General features: G+C 53.9%; 3 protein-coding genes across 3 annotated transcripts; 1 reads left to right on the top strand and 2 right to left on the bottom strand.

Annotated features, from left to right (window-relative positions):
• Nucleotides 1-680: 680 nt before the first annotated feature.
• On the top strand, nt 681-5227 carry DOK4 (docking protein 4). The gene is made up of 8 exons (XM_065641007.1): nt 681-842; nt 1703-1810; nt 2343-2457; nt 2554-2673; nt 2771-2960; nt 3262-3400; nt 3487-3610; nt 3702-5227. The coding sequence occupies exons 1-8, from the start codon at nt 777-779 to the stop codon at nt 3824-3826; spliced, it is 987 nt and encodes a 328-aa protein (XP_065497079.1). The 5' UTR covers nt 681-776; the 3' UTR covers nt 3827-5227.
• Nucleotides 5228-6559: 1332 nt separating this feature from the next.
• Nucleotides 6560-13593, bottom strand: POLR2C (RNA polymerase II subunit C). Its single transcript, XM_065641008.1, has 9 exons — nt 13476-13593; nt 13203-13252; nt 12883-12951; nt 12646-12698; nt 12391-12519; nt 11305-11356; nt 10629-10797; nt 7681-7755; nt 6560-7015 (listed from the first exon to the last, which is right to left on the bottom strand). The coding sequence occupies exons 1-9, from the start codon at nt 13559-13561 to the stop codon at nt 6871-6873; spliced, it is 828 nt and encodes a 275-aa protein (XP_065497080.1). The 5' UTR covers nt 13562-13593; the 3' UTR covers nt 6560-6870.
• Nucleotides 13594-13694: 101 nt separating this feature from the next.
• Nucleotides 13695-22247, bottom strand: COQ9 (coenzyme Q9). The gene is made up of 9 exons (XM_065641143.1): nt 22178-22247; nt 20928-21099; nt 20182-20317; nt 19685-19827; nt 19336-19420; nt 18062-18166; nt 15759-15914; nt 15296-15349; nt 13695-13810 (listed from the first exon to the last, which is right to left on the bottom strand). The coding sequence occupies exons 1-9, from the start codon at nt 22239-22241 to the stop codon at nt 13775-13777; spliced, it is 951 nt and encodes a 316-aa protein (XP_065497215.1). The 5' UTR covers nt 22242-22247; the 3' UTR covers nt 13695-13774.
• Between the last annotated feature and the right edge of the window lie 13 nt (nt 22248-22260).

The following is a 22260-nucleotide window of genomic DNA, read 5'->3' on the forward strand; positions in this document are numbered from 1 at the left end:
TCACCAGCACAGAGCAGTCTGGCTCCTGAGCATCTCTGGGGATGGCCCTATCCTGTTTCCTAGGTTACTGCCTTCTATAGGGGATTTTTCCAGCTGGAAAAGGATACTGGTCCCAGTCAGGTCCCACTGCCCAGGGCTGGTGGGGACCTGCAGCCACGGGCAGCGGCACCAGGCAGGGACCAGGCTGAGTGAAGACGAGCTTGTGATGGGTCTGAAGGGAGCCTGCGTTATACCAGGGGTGCGAGGTTGGGAGCTGGGGTCTCTTTGGTACCTGGTGCTGGGGTCAAAACACCCCACGGCAGAACTGGACTGGCCGGGCAGGTCGTTAACACTGAACCCTACTGATGCCCAGCAGTTGGGGCCACGTTGCTGCCCAAGCGAGCAGCTTGGGTGGAAGGAGGGGCAGTGTGAGAGGTGAGGGGGACCCATGGGTGAGGTCCAGCACGGGTGTCCCCTGGGACACATGTTGGGGCTGCTGTAGGGGGGACCATTCATGCGCGCCGGCCGCCACTGCCATGCTGGCAGGGGTTAACACTGGACTGTTCCACTCGGATGGTTCAGGCAGCGAAGGGAGGAGGAAGGGGAGGAGGAGGAAGATGTCACCCATCGATCTGTCATTTCTCTTTTCCAGCCAGGATGGGGGGGGACACCACTAGCTCCAGGCTGGGCTGGCAGTGAGGTAGGGGGGGTACAGAGGAAGAGGATGGAGGGGGGGGGGCGAAGGTGAAGGCAGCCCCCCCCTCCCAAAATATCCCCCACCTCATCGGGCCATCACCATGGCGACGAATTTTAACGACATCATCAAGCAAGGCTACGTGAGGATGAAGAGCAAGAAGCTGGGAGTGAGTGGGGGTCTCAGGGAATGGGGAGCGGGGGGAGGGCACCCATGGATTCGGGGTGCCGTTTGTCACAAGAAGTGATGTGGCTGGGTCCTCCAGCCAGGTCCCCTGGCCGTATTGCCTCTGATTTTGGGTTGAATAAGCAGCATTTTGGGGGCTGTGGCCATGCAGGGGGCCGCAGACCACTTGTTGGTACCCGTATCATCCGGGAGCCCCAGAGGGCCCGATCCTGCACTGCCTGGATCCTGCACTGGGTGGGGCCCCCGCCCCATCCACGGGTCACTGCGGGTGTTTGGGGGTGTCCCTGAGCCCCGCCCCGCCCCCCCATGCCTCAGTTTCCCTCTGCAGGCAGTTTTGGCACCAGGGATGCCCCACACCGCTGCGGGGGCTGCGGGGTGCGCACTGGGGAGTGCTGGAGTGCAGGACCCATAGGTGTGGGGTCAGGGCGGTCGGTTGCTCGCTCCGTCTCTCGGAGCAGGCAGCAACGAGCATGCTGGGTAATTTCACGCTAATTAAGGAGAACAAAGAGGGAGCGGGCTTGAGGTGGGGGGACATGCTTGGAGACGATTGCCCTGCCAGCCCTGGAGGCTGAGGCTGTGGGAGAGGGGACAGAGTGGGACCAGGATGGGGCCCCCTTGGGAGCCTTGCCCATGTTTGTTAATTAAGCTCTGTAATTAGCTTTGGCAGGGACGGGGCGGGGGGATGATGGCAGCCCGAGGATATCCCTGTCCCCTCCTGTCCCCAGGCCAGGAGGGTCAGCAGGACCGGGGAGGGATTCTGGGGAAGAGGATGGGGACATGGGGATGGGGTGTGGGGGGTCCTGCCCTGCACAGCGGCAGCCGCCGGCGCTCTCTGTTCGGCAGATCTACCGGCGGTGCTGGCTGGTCTTCCGCAAATCCTCCAGCAAAGGGCCCCAGCGCCTGGAGAAGTACCCGGATGAGAAGTCGGCGTGTCTGCGCGGGTGCCCCAAGGTGAGGGGTGCTGGGGTGCTGCCCTGTGCCCCAGAGGGTCCCTCCTCGCCTCAGCTTGCTGGGCTGGAGCTGGGTGGCTGTCACCCTGGGCACCCCGCTGGGGGATGCAGCTGGGTCTGGGTGCCACGGGGGCTGGGGTCTGGGTATAGCGATGGGCAGATTTGGGTGCAGCCCAAGAGATTGGGTTTGGGTGCTGCAGGGGTTGGGGTCTGGGTGCAGCGGCAGCTGAGGTCTGAGTGCCACAGGGGCTGGGAGGTAGTTGTAGCGGTGGTCAGATTTGGGTGCACCCCAGGGGATGGGGTCTGGGTGCAGCAGCTGAGGTTTGGGTGCAGCAGGGGCCGGGCTCTGAGTGCTGCAGGGGCTGTGGTCTGGGTGCAGTGGTGATTGGGGTGCAGGTGCCACTGGGCTCTGGGTGACACCGCAGCCAGGCTCTGGGTGCAGCAGGGGCTGTGATCCGGGTGTCACTGGGCTCTGGGTGCAGTGGAGTTGGGTTTGGGTGCAGCCTTCGGTGACACCCCCACCTCCTCTGCAGGTCACCGAGATCAGCAATGTCAAGTGCATCACCCGGCTGCCCAAGGAGACCAAGAGACAGGCTGTGGCCATCGTTTTCACTGACGATTCTGCCCGGACCTTCACCTGCGACTCGGGTACGGGGCAATGGCCAGGGGAGCCGGGCTGAGGGTGCCAGGTGGGGCACCCTGGTTTGGCCGGGTTCACCCAAGGGCGGCTGTGGTGCCTTGCAGAGCTGGAGGCGGAGGAGTGGTACAAGACGCTGTCGGTGGAGTGCCTGGGCGCCCGCCTGAACGACATCAGCCTGGGGGAGCCCGACCTGCTGGCGCCCGGCGTGCAGAGCGAGCAGACAGGTGAGCACGTGGCATCAGGGCGCTCGCCTGGGGCTCGGCCTCGCTATGCCCCCCTGCAGTATTTTATTTTCTTTTTATTTTTTTTTCCCCTCTCCAGACCGGTTTAACGTGTTCCTCCTCCCCTGCCCCAACCTGGACGTTTACGGCGAGTGCAAGCTGCAGATCACCCACGAAAACATCTACCTCTGGGACACGCACAACCCCCGGGTGAAGCTGCTCTCCTGGCCCCTCTGCTCCCTGCGCCGCTATGGCCGTGACGCCACCCGCTTCACCTTTGAGGCCGGACGGTGAGATGTCACCCTTGCTGGGACGGGGACCAGCACTGCGTGCCTCCACCCTGCTGGGTGCACCAGGAGGTGGCACTGCTGCCATCACCCCGGGGCAGGCCTGATGCCAGGGTGATGGCCATGGCCCGTGTAGGGGCCTGGGGAGGTTTGGGGCTGGAACTGATCCCAGCTCAGCACCATGGAGGGGACATGGGGACAGTACTTAAACATGGGAAGCTGGGCCAGCTGCCACCTGGGGGGGTATTTTTTATCATCCCTTGGCTTAGAGACCGCAGTGACACCTTGTGCCCTGTCCCCGCAGGATGTGTGACGCGGGGGAAGGTCTCTACACCTTCCAGACACAGGAGGGCGAGCAGATCTACCAGCGTGTGCACAGTGCCACGTTGGCCATCGCCGAGCAGCACAAGAGGGTCCTGCTGGAGATGGAGAAGAACGTCAGGGTGAGCTCCAGCCCACCCTGGGGACATGGCTGGGAGGGGGCTCAGGGCACCCTGTGTCACCCCCACCCCTCTCTCATCCTCTGCAGCTGCTGAACAAGGGCACCGAGCACTTCTCCTACCCCTGCACCCCCACCACCATGCTGCCCCGCAGTGCCTACTGGCACCACATCACCGGCTCCCAGAACATGGCCGAGTCCTCCAGCTATGCTGGTGAGTGTCCCCGTCCCCCACCGAGGAGCCACCGCTCCTCTGGCCCATGGGGTGTCCCCCCAAGCAAGCCCACCCTCTGCTTTGTCCCCAGGGGAGGCATACGCGGGTGCCCAGGCCAGCTCAGACACTGACCTCCTCAACAGATTCATCTTGCTGAAGCCAAAGTCCTCCAAAAGCGACAAGCCTGAAAGCAGGGAGCCCACATCGTCCCCATGAGCCAGCGGGGAGGGCACCGTGGTGGGGGTCCCCTTTTTCTTCCCTGAGGGGTGGCAAGGACACAGGCAGCCGGCCCTCTGAGTGCCCAGTGAGACTGAGCCGGGGCACCCTCCATGCCAGGACCGCGGGGGAGCCCGCGCTGGCTCGCACCCTGGCCTGACGTGAGCGGACATGATGGCTGGCTCAGCCTCGACTAACTTGAAATATATACCGAATATCCGTATTGTAAGAGATTTTTTTCCTTCTCACACAAATGCAAACTTCGTGGCTGCCGAAGAGCCCTCGGGCAAAGTTGCTCAAAGGTTTTTGACTCTTGGGGATCTAACTGGGAGGTGAAGAAAAGAGAGGGGTCAAGAAATTTGGTGTGTTTTCTGCGGAGCGGGGAAGGCTGGAGCATCACCCTCCCGTGGGGACGGAGCAGCGCTGGAGGATGCGGCTGTGCCGGGCTGAAGGTGTGTGGCACCAGCATCTCACCTCCCTGTGAAGAATGGGGTGCTCCTGGGGATGCCCCACCACCCCTGAGCTGATTTTTGCACTTCTCTAAGCTATTTAAACACTTGCTGTAGAATTGAGACGACTCAGGAGAAACTGGTTTTCCTTCCAAGGGGTGCAGCTGGGATGAGCAACCGGGCAGAGCCAAGCGCCCCAGCTTTCCCGGGCTGCCCCCACCCCAGCACCCCTCGCTCCTCCACCTGCAGCCGCTCCCCCTGGCCATGCCCCTGGTTTATTTGCTGGTGGGCAACCCAGGGACTGGTTTTGGCCAGTAGCACCTGTCCCTTGAGGGGCAGCTTTGCAGATATAAGAAGTCCCTGGTCACAGAAGTCTGTGCCGATGGGGGAAGAGCCGTGTTTCTCTGTGCACCCCCATTCCCATCGTCCTCGCTCCCTCCTCACCTGTTGGGTGGAAGCCCCCGCGCAGTGGGGAGCTGGGCTTCATGTGCTGAACTCAAAAGCAATTGATTTTTTTCTAGTTCTCCTATTTATTGACCTCCTTTAGAAGGGCTATCTTTTTATTGCCGTGCAAACTTCGGTGTTTCTTTGGAGTCTTCTTTCAGGCTGGGTTGGGTGGGTCGGTGGTTCTATTTCCACCCTTAAAGCTCCAGGTCTGTGCTTTGGGGACGGGCAGTGTCGTGATGTGGGAACCTGTGGTGTGTAAATACTGTGTCTTGGGTTTGTGTAGCTTGTGGCTGAGGCTGGGGAGCTCCTGGGGGGCAGCAGGAGGAAAAAGGGCTGCTCCCTGCAGCATGGCCAGGTGTGGGGGGGCTCATCAGCACCCCAGCAGCACGTCCTTCCCTGGGTGAGAGGTGTCACCTGCTCTCTTTTCCTGGTGACACACCTCATCTGGAAAAGATTTAACATTTATTACCAAAAATGTTTGGGTTTTTTGTTGTTTTGGTTTTGGTTTTTTTTTTTTTTAAGAAGTTGCTCAATGAATAAACAACCCTTATCCACCCTTCCTGTTTGTCTGTTCCATCCATGTGAGTGGGAATAGCGCCTGCCAGAGAGAAAAATGCTGATGGGGAGATTTCCTACTGCTCCTGGCAGCGTGCTGGGCTCCCAGCTTTGTTCTGCCTCCAGCCACTGACAGGACATTTCCAGTGAAGCCTTAAAGCCGCTGGGGAGGCGAGAAGGGTGGAGCGAGTTGCCACCATCTATCAAACAACTCCGAATGAAAGAGGATGCCAGCACCCACTGTCACCCCTCACCTCCAGTTGCCTGCAGCTCTGGGGACATGCCAGGGCAGTGGTGGCTCCCAGTCCCCAGGCAAAGGAGTTTGAAGCTGCTCCATCTCCCAGCTCTTGCAGAATTGTGCCAGTTCCACGCCATGGCTGTCAGGAAGAGCACTGGCCTCAAGGACAGACAGCCACACCAGCCAGGCAGCGCTCCCTCCAGGGATGGGGACAGGCCCTGGGGAGCCATGCCACAGACGGCTGTACTACAGCAAGGACGCCAAAGCAGCAGCCCAAAGGACACCCAAGCAGCAGCCCAAAGGACACCCAAGCAGCAGCCCAGCTGCAGCAGCTCTTCCCAGGAGCTGAAGGCAGCACTGACTAGGCTGCTCTCTCCAGCTCAGCCTGAGCACCCATCCCCACTCCCCAAGCAGTTCCCACACCCCAGATCCACACTGGGATGAGCACCGTGACACACGCACCTTCCCCTCCCTCCCAGCCACCATGGTGAGGAAGATCTCTCCAGGAACACGTCACCAAGAAGCTCGTCTCCAGTCCTGCTTGGCACTGGCAGAGGGGAGAACAAGGGGTGACCCTTCAGCCGCTGTCACAGCAATCACGATTTGGGACCTGCACCAAGCTTCAGCCCAGCACCCAACCCAGCCAGGGCTGTGGGCACACTGGAAGACATCAGCCAGGGTTATTAATGATGGACTCCCTGCCAGCCCAGCTCCTAACATAAAGATTATATAGTGCACAGGTAGAGTCTGCTCCAAAAGAGTCTTTAAATACAGCGATACCTGCCTGGCCCATCTGGGCCCCCTGCAGCCCTGCCTTCTGCAGCATCGCGCTTACCAGCCCGGCCTCAAACATCTGCTTTAAGTGCAGCGCTGGATGGGTAAGCGACAGGTCACCTGCTGGCGGGGGGTCTGGTCTCCTTAGGAGATAACGTCAAGAGCAGCAATCAGCAGTAGAGAGCAATGCTCCCTCCAAAGCAGATCTCATTAATGTCTATTGGAGAGAAGTAAATGATGCGACATCTCCTCCTGCAGCCCCAGACAAGCTTTCAGGGATAAAAGAACACAGGGGGTAAGGCTTTATTCAGCACAGTAAGGAACGGACATGCAAATAAGGTAGGGTTGCGTAACCCAGGTACGTGCTCCCCAATCCCAAGCACCAGAATCCAAAACTCTGGCCTAAAACTCTGGGATCGCTCAGAGATAAAGCCTGTCCCAGCAAAGATACTCAGTGATTTACCCCACACATCACAATGGCTTTCCCTGGGAAGGGGGGCCAGGGAAGAAGTGTCACCAAGCAGCAGCGCCGGAACCTTCTGCATCACTCACACATGAGCACTCTCTTGCAAAGGGCCACCTCAGTTTATAGTGAGGACATCGCTCTGAATCTCGTGGCTCAGCTGAGTCTGGAGGTCACTCAGTTTCTTCTTCAGGCCAGACAGTGCAGAGAGAACGATGGTTTCTGGGCGCAGAGATCCGCAGGACTCCACGTTGTAATAAAACCTGAGGTTACAGGTCAGAGAGATAAGTCACTATCTGCCCTGCAAGGACATGCAAAGCCAGAGAGCACCCGCAGAGTGGTTCCAGCCCGTCCTAACCCACCACAGGGAGATCTGCAGGGAATTCCAACCAGCATCATCCCACTTCCAACTAAGCAACAGCCAGCACTGCCCCGCTACAACCGTCACACTGACACTTGTGACTCCACAGGCTGCAGGAGCACTTCTGAGATTTTCTCCACTCAGCACTGTGACCTGTGAGCCAGCACAGCCCTGCACCAGGGAGTACAACTGGCTGCAGGCACTTCTGCAGCTAAATAACCTGGGAGAGGGGGACCACCAGCAATGAGAGCACAAGACCCACACGGGTGAATAAATATCCTCAGCCATTTCCCTCTGTAGATCTCTCACTTCAGTGAGTGCTGCACTGCCCTACTTGAGAACGCAAACTCAGGAGAGTCATCCAGTATCTCCCAGAGGGGAAAACCTGCCAAGCCTGGGCATATCACCAGTTAACTGCAACTTCTGCCCTGCTTTTCAGGGAACACCAGCTCCCCGGGCTGGCAAACTTCAGTGCAGAGTAGATATTCCTGTATTCGTGAAAGCCAAAGAGATGCCTCCAGTCGGTTCCCCCATTTCCCAGCTGCAGCAGCGCATTCATCTTCCTACCTCTCTGGCTTCCCGTTGGGGTCATAGGGAGCCTGAGCATCCTCCTCGTCGATCTCCGAGTACTCACTCTTGGGCCTGGAATCAAGGAGCAGGGAAGGTCAGCACGGAGCCCAGGCTCTAGTCTGGTCCCACTGTTGGGACCATCCATTTAAGAAAACCCAAAGCCTTGAGCTGTCTGAGAAGCCACCACAGAAAAATGCCTCACCCACCAAGGGCTCCTGCTGGCCTTCCTTGCCACAGAGACATCAAGAAAGGCTGATCCCAGCATCCTATAATCAGCTGCCTTAAATAAAACTGCACTTCCCAAACAAACCCTCCATCTCTAATAAATCACTGAGAGAGATAAAGCATTAATGGAGCTGCAACTTCATGTTACTTGCAGAACCACCCATGACCGTAAACAGGGCAGAGCTTTCCACCACCACGACAGCTGCCTTGAGAGTCCAGCTGTGTGCCAGCGCTCCGCCAGCAGCCTCAAAGAGCAATTAGCACAAAAAACCAAACCGAAAATAATAGCTAGCCTTGGATGACAGAGGCCTTTGTCTCTGTATTGTCTTCGTGGGGAATCAGATGAACTTGGAGAGACAGACATATAATCAGGGAACAGGCAGCTCCAACAGCAACATTTCTTTGAGATTTCTGTTTTACATATATTTTGTCAAGAACTTTTCAAAAACTGCCTTCAGTTCCCCAGCTTGTTGTATAACACAACCAGGTTCCTAAAGACGTAGCCAACTCTGCCACTGAACAAAAGAATCCACGTTAGCAGGTGCCTTGGGCCCCTCAGCCAGGGCAGCACCTCATGGCTGAGGTTCACATGCTCAGCCACACAGCTGAGGCTGTTCTCCACAACGCCGACATCCCCAAAAGCCCAAACTCTCCTAAATTCACACTGTGACATTCCCCATCCAAAAAGAATGCAAACCCAATGATACCTCAGCCTGCCTGGTCTCTGTCTGTCCAACCCAAAGCAGTATTCAAGTCTGTCGCTTCATCAATGTCAGACTTACTATCCAGCATTACAGAAATTAAACCAGAGAATTTTTACCGCACCAAAAGAAGCCTAAAATGACTTCACATCCCATTTTGAAATTCCACATCACAGAGACGTTCTTGCTTCTCAAGCATCCAGTCACTCAGACAGCTAAACTCTGGAGCAATCTACCTGCCACAAATCATTTGGAAACTTCAGAACTATCCAGTTCCGCCCCTGAAACTGCTGGTGACAGAGGACAGGCTGGCACATCAACTCTTGTGACCTGCTCCTGACCACAAAACTGTTGAGCAGCATCCTCCTCAGCTCTGCACCACCTCACCACAACTGGCCTCTCACAGACTTTCTCTCCCGACAGACTGGTCTGTAGCTGGCAGTTCCCAAAGTCCAGCTTCAGTCCACGTGAACAGATCACCAACGCTGAGGAAAAAGCACATTTCCAGATTTCCAGCATTCCCAGCCAGCCTGGTTCCTACTGCAGATCCCAGAGCACCGCCCTGACCAAGTGCTGCAGGAGCTGAACGCCTGGCACGTCCCGTTCTCACCCAGACTGACTGAACCGGACCCATGAACGAGCCCTACAGAGCCCATCAAAGCCAAGTGGGGTTTGCTCCTTCCATCCATAAAACAGGGCTGGGATGGCTGCAGGCAGATCCCAGCCCATTTCACACATGTTATGGATCCACCTGCCGCTCCACCCTTGGCGACAAAAGGCTTCTCAAGTCTCCTGAGTGCAAACCTGGCTGCACAGGATCTCCATGACAGCTCCTGAGTGGAAATCCCTCAGCAGTACAGCTGAGGTGCGAAATCAAGGCTAATGGCACTTCTGGGAAGCTCGCTTCCTGAGAGCTAACTTGGCAAGAGACAGCGTAAGGCCATGCTCTGTGATGGGTCTGAGCACCCAGGCTCAGAGTGGACAGCGTGGAGGTACAATAGTCCACAACCCGCCTGCTGGTGCTTGCAGCCATTTGCAGAGTCAAATTCGACAGCGCAGGGCCTGGCAGCGACGGGAGGAAAACCCGCTGAGCCCCTTCTGCCGCTTGGCCTTCCCTACAGCTGCAACTCCGCTCAGGCTTTTGTTCCCGCTTGCTCAGCCCTGGTTTATGTGGTCCCTGCACCAAATCCCACTCCTTTGCCCAGGTCTTTGCAACCTTGAGAGCAGCTCTGGCTGCTGCCCCGCTGTGACGGCAGCAGATCCACCGCCCTCAGTTCCCGCTCTCAGCCTGCCTTGGCTAAAGCACCCGGTTCCTCGCTCTGCTGCTGGCTCCAGCGTGCTCGATGATGGGATGTCTGCTGGGTGGTCACTGGGATGCAGAGCCAGGAGCAGCTCAGGTATCTCCTCAGAGAAAAGTGCTGCTAGGTGAAGACCTCGCCCTGGCCAAAGCAGAGCAGCAGCTTTCCAAAAGCAAAGTCATGTCGCTTTTAGATGAAATGGTGCAGAATGATACATCAGAGTAGAGGAAAGGGCCAGAGAGGAAAACTCTCACACTCCAGGAGTAAGGAGACATATGGCTGAAATCAGAACCACGCGCTGAGCGTCCTCAAACAAACAGGGCTACAAAATCAGCCTTGCAACCTAACCTTCCACCACTTGCCCTCACAGAAACCTCCTCCCCTTTGTATGGATCTAATCCTTCCTCAGACCTTACCCTAACCTACATGGGCAGGGAAGAAAAAACAAGAACAAATCATGAGAAAGAAAATTAAAGCAAGATAAAAGAGCAGTAATAGTATGTAAGAAGAGGACAAGAGGTGGCCACAAAGTAGTCCACCTCACATGCAGCTGCAACCAAGCGACTGCCTCGGTGCCCCAACACAGGAGCAGGGTCTGTGCCAGGGGAAGCAACAGGCATGCTCACCATCACTTACCATCCCAAATTATCCCCAGGGCTGAAGTGTAAATGCCTGCTGGAAAAATCTTTCCCAGTCCCTTCAGACAGACATTAGGACTTACCACTCCTCCGGTTTGGGGTACACCGTGTGCCTCAGCGCATTGTCCGGGTCATACTCGAAGGCTACGCCTGCTGTGGGGTTCCACTTGGCGTGCTCCTTGCCAAAGCCCTTCTTGGCATAAGCTCGGAGTCTCAGCTCCTGGCCCTTCCGCAGCTTCACAATGAGGATGTCTGCAGAAAAGCACACACCCGTTTGAGAAGGCTGCAGAGGAGAAATGAGTGCGCAGGTCACACTAGGGCAAAGGTAGGAATTTTTAGTGCCCAGGAAGATGTCACCAGACGCCATGGCTCACTTGGATTCATAGAGGGGCTCATCTCTCCCCAGAGTAGCTGAGAAACATCTAGCTAAGGAAAAAGGAGTTGCACACGTGCCCAGAGGCACAGCTCAGGCGCCCAGGCAACAGCAGACAGCACAGCATTTTGCATCTTTGCTGTCTCTAAGCTCTCACAAGGAGAGAAAAGCACTCTCTGGCACACGACCTTAGCTCTGGGGATAACCTTTAAGCGGCATTAAGACAAAATGCTAACCCCACTGATACAGCGATGCCAGTGTCTCTCATCTGCCAGCTTTACAGCTGCCTTACAGCTACACAGCTAGGAAAGGAAGAATGAATTCCAAGAGCCTGAAAAAAAATTCATTTCTTTCTCCAGCTCATATTCCAGTGAAATGCCACTCACCGTCCTGCTCCACATAGTCATTGGGGTCGTTGTCTCTGCTCCGAGATGTTACCTGTAGAACAAAAGCAAATGAATTAATGGCAAGATCAACTTTTTACCTCACACCAAATAGCAGTTGCCTACAAATACTAGAGACTGCACAGAGTCACTCCAGCACGACTTACAGGAACAAATCCAGCCCACCTTGTTCAACAGAGATCGGGACAATTCAGGCAGCCGCAGCGAGGTAGGCACCACCCTGCTCCACCTGCCCCCTTGCCCCCCTCGCTGCTCTCCCCAACAGGACAGAGAAGGCTCCAGCCCAGTGCTGCTATGTGGTTCTGCAACGCAGCCCAGTCGCTCCCACGAGTGCTGGCAGGCGACACGCAGCGCTCACAGCACCCCAGCCGAAGGAAGCAAGAACAGCAGGCCACAGCCAGGCTCTCCCCAGGCTGACACTGTCACCAGCCACCAGGTTGTGGTGACGTCTGGATGCGGCCACAATAGCATTTTAAAAACGTTCTCCATTAAGTCCCTTTGCATCTGTTCTGCTTTGGCTCTGCCAAGCCTCCCCAGGGCGATCGGGGAGGAGCTGTTTGTCAGCAGTGCCCAGGCTCCCCACACCTTGCTGCGCTGAGAGCCAAAAACCAGAACAGCAGAGGCCTACGGGTTGCTGCCAAGCCTTCAAAGAGGCTGACCCTGCCTGAGCCCCGGCAGCAAGTGGGCAGGAGATGGCAGCGACACAGCAGCAGGACACGAGCGCACACACTCCAGGTGTTTGAGGTGAGATGGAAAGACTGAAATGAAGCCTCACAAGAGTTCGAGATGAGGGATACCAGCTGAGGCTATAACAAGGCCATGCTGCTTTGAGACACCATCAGAAAGCAAACAAAGGACAACACGGCGAAGAAGAGGAGGGCACTGGCACACACTGCTGTTTCTGCAGATATTCTTGCTTTATTCTCCCACTATGTTTTAAGTCAGGCTTTAGGCAAAGTGAAATGTGCTCAAAAGCCTTGTTTTGTCCACATCCCGTGTGTTCACCACCCCCACCTCAACAGGAATGTAGAGAGGGGACTCGCTGACAAGCGGAGGGATCGCACTGACCGGTATGACCCGTGGGTTGTTGGAGATGAGATCGCGGGATGTGACATGACGAGTCTGGTCTTCATTGCACCGGACATCAAGGGTGAACTCCACAGAGCACTCCGGACAGAACTCATCACAGGTGCAGTCCTGGGACAGACACAGGTCAAGACCTTTACACCACACCTCTCCCAGCAAGAAATTAATGGTGCTTCCCATCAGATCTGGCACCCACCACCATCAAAATAAGCACCTAAGACATTTTACTTGACTCACTCTGGAATATTGCATCTTATCCACAATGTCATCGCTGGTGAGTGGGATGAGACCTGTGGGAACAAGAAAATTGGGGGAATGTCTGAGTGAGACCATGGGAGCATCAATGCTCCTGCTGAGATGGGCAGAGGGACAGCAGCCTGCTGACAAAGGTGCTTCAGCGTCTCTGGACTGACTTCACCCATGACCTCTGCCTTGCCACACATCCTCATCTTCCTCCCCACGTCCGGCACTCACCCAGCCTGTGCGCAATGAATTCATCGTGGAGCACGGAGGAGTTGGCGTCTATCTGGACCCAGTCAATGGCTAAGGAGAGAAAAAGTCACAAGCTGAGAAATGTTTCTGTGGGTAAAGGCTGAACAGGGCATGAGGGCACAGAAAAAGTTATGGAGACTAGGGTGAAGCTGCGACAGCATCTGGTGATACATAATCCTGGCTAAACATGGGTAAGGTGAGCTGAAGGCAGCTTGGCGATGGAGGGGGCAATGGAGGGGAAGCGTTGGGAGTAACAGACAGAACTCAGGGGCCGGTGGCCACCGGTCAGGGCAAGGCCGTACCTATGATGGGCACCTCTGCGATGAACACTCTGCGAATGGAATTTGCCACCCTGAGGGAGAGAAACACCCGCGTTTGTGCACGAGGGACCGCGGAGCTGCGCGACGCACCGGCCGGCCCGCGGGGGCCAGGAGCCGGGGCCCGGGCCTTGCCCCGCCGGGCCTGCCCGAGGGCCGCGGCCCGGGGATCCCCGCGGCCCGTCCCGCCTCCCCCGGCGCCTGCGGGGGCCGCCCCGGGCGCTGCTTCCTCCCCGGGCCCGCCCGCCCCGCGCTCACGCCAGGTCCGTGTTCTCGATGATGAACTTGACGTTCTCGTCCGTCAGCTCGGTGATGCGCACCGTGGGCTGGTTGGCGTACGGCATGGCCGCCCCGTTCCGGCCCCGCTACCGGCCCGGCTCCCGCCCGCCCTCGCCCCCTTGCGGCCGCCGCCTCCCGGAGGACCCGCCCGGTCCGTCCCCGCTCCGCCGCCGGTGCGCCCCCAAAAAGAGTCCGTGCCAGGCTGGGGTGCGGCTTTATTGGTGCCGGGGAAGGGTCGGGCGCGGCCCGTCCTCGCTCCCGCGCCGTCGGCTCCGTCCTCACCGGCTCTGGTTCAGCCCCGTCAGGTTCTTGATCTGTGGGGCGGAGGGAGAAGGGTTTAAGTACCGGTGCCCCGCGGGGGAGAGACCGCGCTCCCCAGGGCACGGAGGCCGTTGCCCAGCCCGGGGGCTTCAGCGCTGCTGGGCAGCGAGTGTTGCTCCTGAAGAGGCCACGGGGGTGAAGAGGGGAGGGCTGTGAGTTCGGGGGCTGAGAGGTGGGGGCGAAAGGCACCATCCCTGGTCAGGGGACAGAGGTGAATGCGAAAGGGTTGGGAAAAGATCATCCCAGATTGAGCCGCAGGCATCTCGCTGACCTGAACCTGCTCCCGAGGTCAGAGGGGTTCAGCTTGGTTTTATTTCTGTAGCCACCCAGACCCAACAGTGAATTTAAGCCTCTGAGGCGGACCTGGAGAGCTCAGCACACCCGTACGGCCGCTGCACCTCAGACATGAGAGGTCTGGACTGCTTGCCCCTACTAGTTAATTGTACCGGGATGATTTTGCCATAAAACCAGCTGGCTGCAACCCACCCCCTTTCAGAATCAGTCTAGTTCCTCCCGTTTATCTGCACAGTGGATCTGCTGTACAGATGGGCTAAAACTCTGGTAACAGGACACATTTTGGATCCAAACTGCAGAGAGCAGCGTGTTCATGTACAAGAGCACAAACAGAGCTCGGGGATTTCTCTGGTGGAGGATCCTTTTGGCATATGCAGGTGTGAAAGCAGAGAGAGGCTGAGAAATGCTAAAGATATAAAACGATTCTACTGTAACGGCAGGGGGAAGGAGGTGGGAGAATTTATCGAGAACTGCTTCATATGGTAAAAATTATTTCTAATTTATGCTCCAGCCTGTTTGTCTTGTATGGGTAAGCACAAGGAAAACATATTTCTAATAACAAGGAAATCACTTTGCTACTAAACGCAGTGGGAGTTGTCCAAAAACAGAATCACAGGGAGGCCCTGAAGCCCTTCAAAAATCATTCCTGTGTGCACAAAGTATTGTTTTGTATCGCGGATGTGCAGCTCCCCCTGCACAGACACAGAGCACTCCAGGATGCTACTATGAGGTGAATGAATTCTTGGAAGGACGCTGCAGTCAACTGAAACAGGTTGAGGAAGTCACCCTGCTGTAGCTCAGGGACAGATGCCACATCCTGTGTGTCCATGGGGGCACAGACCTTCTGTCAAGATCTCCAGCACAGGGACTGGCAGAGGAAGACATCTCATGACAAATGACAGAAAAGAGTGGTATTTATTCTGATCACCTGTCTCTCATCCCTAAAAGCTCACCCTGCAGCTTCAGACTTAGTGTTTTACGTTCTCTTACAAGTTCTTTCACCACAAAACAGTGAACTAACACCAAACTATCCAGAAAATCATCCTTCCATGTAATTAAGTTATGAAAGACAATCTTTTTCATGCTGTCCTCTAGATCTGGGAGGAAAACAACACACTGATATTCAGCATGGAAGGGAATAGAAACAATTCTCATACAGTCCTCCTGGTTTCAGCATTACTTACAGTAACTGCAGCTCCCATCAAGCCCTGGACAAGTGCTTCTCCGGTTGACTGTACCTAGGAGACATGAGGAGAACATGGCCTTTTGCTTTCTTTTGCAGTTACATTTGTGGCTACACAAACATAGAGATGTCATGCACAACAAATACGTATTTCCCACAGGAAAGGCACTGACAGAAGCCAAAGTACTGCAGACAATTGATAGCCAGATAAGGAACACGGAAGAGATTTCCTGGGAATATGTCTCCCAGCCATTGGGCCAGCCTGACAAAGAAGGAGCCTACCTGTCATTTTACTACAAAATACATAAGCATTTGTTGATGTTGAACATTTATTGATGTTGATTGTTATACAATCACCCATCAGTACAAGGTGTGTGGTCTGCATGATCAAAAAGCCAGGTCTGGCTGCATCCAGATTTGGGGAGAAGTGGGACACTGTACCTATACCTTGCCCATCACATTACCTGATTAGCTGTATTGCCCATGTTCATGGCGTCAGCTACTCTGTTTTCCAGGAAGCGCCAAGTGTCCTCGAAGTCAGGGGATGAATCCTGCATCATCACCAGTTCAGTGGTGTTGTAGACGCCAGTGAGCACAGCCCGGCGAGTGTACCAGTTAAACTGCAAGGACATGAAATAAGAGAGAGAGAGAGAAAGGTGCAACCCAAATGCAGATCAAGAATGCAGCTCACAAAAGCAGAACAGAGAACAGCAAAGGAAAATTGCATAGCGACGGCACATTCCTTCCCCACTTAAACCATGTAACTCGTCTCTGTGATGCAGTGGGCTGCCAGCCAACACCGACATCTGACAGCACAGCTGCTCCTGTGGCACCAGACATAGGTCACAAGTACAGTGTCTAAAACTGCTGAATAAAATCCCTACCACCTGCTTCTGGTTGCAAGCAGACACCTGCAGCAGACAGCAGGGAACTCTCCCTTGCTCAGTGAGCCTGTGTGCACTGTGCAAGAGTTCACCTCTGCGTTACAGACTGCTAGCAGGCAATGCAAAGCGCTGATTCTAGATCTGATTAGATGAGAAATGGCTATATTTAGTACTGAACTTGAGCTGCAGTTTGCACCAAATACAAGCATGAAGAAAGGGAATGAACAGAGGACAGAACTACGCAGCACAGGTGATACACCGTTCCCAAATCCTGTCATTGAAGTCCCAGTACTGCCTGCTCAGTCACTAAACGCATCAGCACACTGCTGGCAGCAATGCTGTAGGATGCATTACAACAGTAGGTTACACAATGCAAAGTTGCACAAATAACTCAAACTCTTCAGTTTTTCCAGTTGCATCACTGGCAGCTGAAATAGGTAAACATTTTTTAAAATGAGTCTTCAACTTCATTTGCTGCTATTACAGTGATTAAGCCATTTGGGTACCTAGAAGAAAATACTGGTTGCTCCATTCATGATTACAAAGCAAGAGAGAAATGAAAACACTGGCCTTGATTTTGAAAACAACAGTTGGCTCACAAGTTCTGTTGTCTGCACCAAGGCCTGCAAGCTTTGACAAGGGGAGAAACATGAGAGATGCTGCCACTTGCAGCTGCATCTCTCAGGTGCCTGAGACCAAACTGTTTACGTTGATTCTCCTTCTGCTCCAAAAAAAAAAACACCTGGAGGAGTCTCTGAGGCATGGGTGTACTCTGCTGAGTTCCTGGCTCTGTGAAGAGAGCTCCACTGCATGTGACATTAAACCCCTTTATGGGGAAAGAGGGAGTGGAGTCATCATTGCAGCTTCCCAAGAAAACTCTTGTCACTAGTCAGAAGGTGCAAACACAAGACAAACTGCAAAACCTCTTCTACTCCCTGCATTGGTGAGGAGGCTTTAGGTGCAGCTCAGCGCAGACACTCACTCCAATGTGTCAATTTGACTTTCATAACCCATAAGGGATTTTCAGTTCTCTTCTGGTTTATTCCTTTAATTTTTCCATCACCTTATTTATTTTTCACAGCAGTAGCTTCTCTTTTATACTCAGATAAAAGCAGCTTATTAAAGTAGTTTGTTAAAATGGTTCATTTGGAACAGGCTGCCAAGGGAAGTGGAGTCACCATCCCTGGAGGTATTTAAAAGACATGTACATGTGGCACTTAGGGACATGGTTTAGTGGTGGCCTTGACAGCGTTGGGTTTACAGTTGGACTCAATGATCTTAAAGGTCTTTTCCAACCTAAATGATCCTACGATCTATGATTTAGCTTTTCCCATCTCTCCCTGCATCTATATGAATTAAATTATTAATTGCTTAAATTGAAGTTATAATTTTCTTTTATTTCCTGCCAGAAAGATGAAAGCTTTAATAAGCTACTGGTATTTTTAGGTAAGTTATTTAATGATTTTCAAGTCAAATTTGTAAATGCTACTGCTGGTGGAAGAGACAGCTACTTTTACAGAGATGCTGCTCGCTCACCGAATACTGGATCAACTTCTTAGTCTCAAAATCTCAACAATTCTGTCTGTGTCTTCAAAAAAAAAAAAAAAGTACTTAAAAGAGTCTAGGAAAGTAGGTCCTTTTATTTTGCACTAATCCCATTGACACTAATTTGCATTTATAGTCCCACTGTCCCACTGGCTCCTAAGTCTCTTTGGAAATTAGACTGTAGCTTATAAACACCCTTGGGTACTTCTGAAAATGTCTTCCTCATTCAACAAATGGATTGTTTCAAGAGAGATGCGGCCCAGCATCTACTTCAACCTGTCATTTTGCTGAAGTGCCAAGGGGCAGAACCAGCCAGTCTGCAAAGCACAGAGACTTACGTCTGTGGATTGGTCTCCAGCATAGTGCCATATATCGTCGATCATGCTGGTGAGGAGGTTGAGGCTGGCAGGGATGTTATGCGGGAGCAAGAGGATGCTCAGAGCCTGTGAAGGAAATGCACAGATAAATGGGGGAGTCAAAGAGAGAAGGACATAGCATTAAAGCAGATCAACAATGCTGTGTTATCTTTTTGCTGTTGACTTTCCTCCAGCTCCCACGGACAAGTCTTCCCAGCTCTTTTTCAGCTAGCACTGGTCTGTCCCAGCGTCAGGATTTGTGGGGAAAGCAGAGTCTGGCAGCTGAGCTCAGGCCTCAGCCAGTACTGGAGCCCAAAACGCTCCACTCGGCTCGAAGGCCACAGTGTCATCTCTCCTGAGCTGCCTCTGCAGGCACAGAAACGCAGCACAGGCCGAGCTGACTCACACTGTGCTGTGCCCCTACAGGCAGGGAGTCAAACCTCTCATTTCTCTGAATTTGACTTTGAACTCAAAGCAGCTACCAAGGGCAGAACAGCCAGCCATAATAGCCCTACAGCCTTTGAACATAATAACACAATGCCAGGAAAGTCACAAACCAGCCGCATCCTTCACGAGTTATGCTAATCTGGAACAAAACCAAGAATTCTGTGTTCTCTTTCTACAAAGTGCGCTGGATTCAGCTGCTCAAAGGCCAGAGTGATTCTGGACAACGTAGGCTGACTTTGTGGCAATCTTTGCAACTGAAGGTTGGGAACTCTTTGCTAATTTCTGAGGCCACAATTCAATTCCTATCTCACCCTGGGAAGAAAAGCTTGAGACTTAAATCTGAATTTTGAAGCAGGGAGCGCCCTCAGTTCACAGATCTATCCTCAGGTTGCCAAGGACTTGTCATTTGCACACTAGGCAGGCAGTTTCCTGCAAGAAAGCAGTAGTTCTGCATTTCCAGGTATCAGATGATACCAGTGCAACAGGAACAATGCTGCAAAGAGCCTGACTTGCAGCGATGCTGCCAACAGGGCTGAGCAGAGACACAGGTTATCCCTGGGAATCCCAGATGGGAGGAGGGAGCGATGGAGGTTTCCCTTTCCCAAACTGCAATAAATAGTTGTTCTAAGGACACCTTTAACTGCTGTCTTCCAAGGGTGCTCTTCTCTGGAAGGGTATGAACCATGTGAAACCAGGGAGGGTTTTACAACCTTTACAACCTTGAACTAGTCTGGTGGGGAGATTATGCTGAAGGCCACAGTGTGTTTAAAATACACACACACACAAACATCTTGATATTCATTTAATACCTGGGGCCATTTCTCAATATATGGAATCAGCATCCTCAGTCTGGCTTCCACAGCATCTCTCAGGAATTGATCTAGAGGCTTCTTCCTGGGTGAGGACAAAATACAAATATGAAGAACATCCAAGTTAGACTCCATTCTCAACTTGAAGATTGATATCTTGCCCATCTCAGCAACAGACGCAAAGTATTATGTATCCTCATGCTTCTGGTCCAACTCCATATCTGGGAGGGTGGTTTTATTTGGCTAAATTACACTTTCTACTTAAAGTATCTGTGTCCCAGGTGGCCTCTCTTTCTTTCCAGTCCCCAGAGTCTGCCAAGAAAGATGTCTTTTCATACCCAATACTCACTCTGCTTCACCTAGCTGCACTTGTTTTTGTTCCTGCTCCAGCAGCTCAGTCAGCTTGGTGTTGCACTGAGACACAAAGTGCAGGATCAGTTCACTGCCATCATTCTGAAACATCCCTGCGGAAGCAGCAGAAAGACCCAGGGTCTGCAGGGAACAAGGGAGAAGCACGGACTGGGTCATACACTGCTAAGCAGGATCCACCTAGGAAATAGGTTGTATTTATTTCGTGAACAAAGTTATACGAATTTAAACAAAGCAACGCTGCATTACAAAGTGCTTCCTGTACATGTTTTCCTCGCTTTAGGATCACTATATTGTGCCTTAGCTTAAGTCTGACAGGGTTATCCTGCAGTAGCTGGGACACATTCCTGTCCAGTGCCATTTGCTGACTAGGGTGCATTGCCCAAGAGTATGTGGGGGAAGCATGCAGCCCTGGCTGTCTTTGGACTTCAGCTCCATCCAGTTTTCAACCGGTTTGTTGCTTCTCTCCCCACATACCTTGGCTCCCTCTGCAATGGCTTCTGCAGTCCAGCCATGTTCAGGCACAAACTCCAGCGCTGCTGTGAGGATTCGATGCTGCAGCTGCTCCTCGCTCTCATAGTCCTCAGACTCCTGGCCACCCTGGCCAGTGTAACTATGAGAAGGTATTGTCACAGTGAGGGGAACGTCACCATCAAACACCAGCAACCTGGACTCTGCCACTCACTCGCTGCCATCACTCGTGCAGGCACGCTTTGAGATCTGCTCAGTATAAATCTCGTCTCCTCCTGTAAAATCCTTCCCTTTCCAGAAAAAGGATTCTTAATGAACCTTTGGCACGAGAGGAGAAGAGAAAAATAAGGGAGGGCTCAATCTAGGTGCCTACCTGGAGACCAATCAGCCTCAGATCCCCCTCCTTTAAAAAAAAGCTAAACTAGAAGCTTTTCCAACAGGGGCTTTATAGTTATAGGCATACGGACAACATATTGTCCATATTTTATGTAGATTTACACAAAAATCCAGAAGCGAAGGCTTGCGCTGTGCAGACCAGAGAGGTTCCCTCTTGAAAGCAAGTCCCATCCCATCTCCATGGCAGACAGTGGAATTTGCACTGTCACAGCAAACCAGCTCTTCAGCTGCTGAAGTCTGAGTCTCCGTTAACTTTGGATCTCGTTGTCTCCAAGCTTCAGATGCGAGTTTCAGGAAAGCAAAGCCTTCTGATCCCGCTGTCAGCAGGACAGCGCTAGAAATAGCTAGTTAGTTACCTGGGGCGAGGGCCCTGAGGTTCCTGTTCGGGCTGTTGATCAGCTGGATGCGAATCAAACTGCTGCTGAGAGGAAGATGCCAATGGCTCCTTGTGCTGCTCGTCAGAGACTCTCCTCAGCACAGCCGAGGCCTGGAGAGCACGCTGTGGTACGGAGAGCTGGCACCTGAGCACTGAAAGGGAAACCAAGAGAGTCAGATGTCTCCTTCCAACAACAGGAAGCACAGAACACTAAGGTGAAGATGAGAGCTGCTGTAAACACAGCTGAGAAGAACAGAAACTTGTAGAGAGTCTTTTTTTTTTTTTTACACTTCCAAGAAGCGCCTGTGTCAGCTGATCTCATATTTACTAGATGAAAATAAAGTGAAAATGTTTTATAAGGAAACGAACCGCGCAGATGGCACATATTGCAAACAGAAAAGTTTCCCAATCTTGCACTGGAAACTAGGCATGGGAGCACGCCCTGACTCCCCTGCAGCACGCCTTCTCTCCTTTTCGGTCCCCAACAAAGAAACAAGTTAGAGGAACACACCGAACCCTGAGCTCAGGGCGAGAAGCGACTAATACTGTGGAAAGCAAGTAGTCTTAACACATGTAACTTGCTGATCACAGTGTGTGTTTCTCAGATGGCTCAAAGGCAATGCAGCTTCAATTACGGCTGCTCTGTGAGAATTTTTAATTTAACTTCAGTGAGGTTTGGGTTTTTTTTTTTTTAATAAGCTGGGGCTGCATGGCCCACACTTTAAAAAACACCGCCAAACACTCCCCACCCCTAAGACCAACCCCCCTTCTGGTTCCTTCACACCCCGCAGTTTCAGGGCCAGGGAGCTGTGTGGGGCTGGCAGGGGCCAAAGGGGTCTCCTCACTCCAGGCCCTGCTCGGCCTCCTTCACCCAGGCACAGCACTCCCCAAAGAGACCCTCATGGGCCAGGCTGCACCCTCCAGCCCCCCAGGGCCCAGAGCCACCGGTGTCAGGCAGGCCTTGGCCCGGCTTCACAGCCTGAGCCTAAGCCTGAGCCTGAGCCTGAGCCTGAGCCTGAGCCTGAGCCTGGGCCTGGGCCTGGGCCTGCCCCGCAGCCCCGTGCCACCCCCTAGCGGCGCCCCGCCTCTGCCCTTCACCTCACCTTCCCGCCCCGCCGCGCCCGGCCCCGCCCCGCCCGCCGCGCGCACGGCGCGGGCGCGAGCACAGACGCGGGCGCGAGCACGCACTCCCCCCCCCGCCGCGCCAAGGCGCGCCCCCCGCCCCCTCACCCGCGCGGCCCCGCCACAGCCGCCAGCCCGCCCGCCGCAGGCTGCCCGCCGCCGCCGCCGCCATCTTGGAAGCGGGCAGAGGG

Source organism: Caloenas nicobarica, chromosome 9 (assembly GCF_036013445.1).
Source record: "Caloenas nicobarica isolate bCalNic1 chromosome 9, bCalNic1.hap1, whole genome shotgun sequence".
NCBI classification, from domain to species: domain Eukaryota; kingdom Metazoa; phylum Chordata; class Aves; order Columbiformes; family Columbidae; genus Caloenas; species Caloenas nicobarica.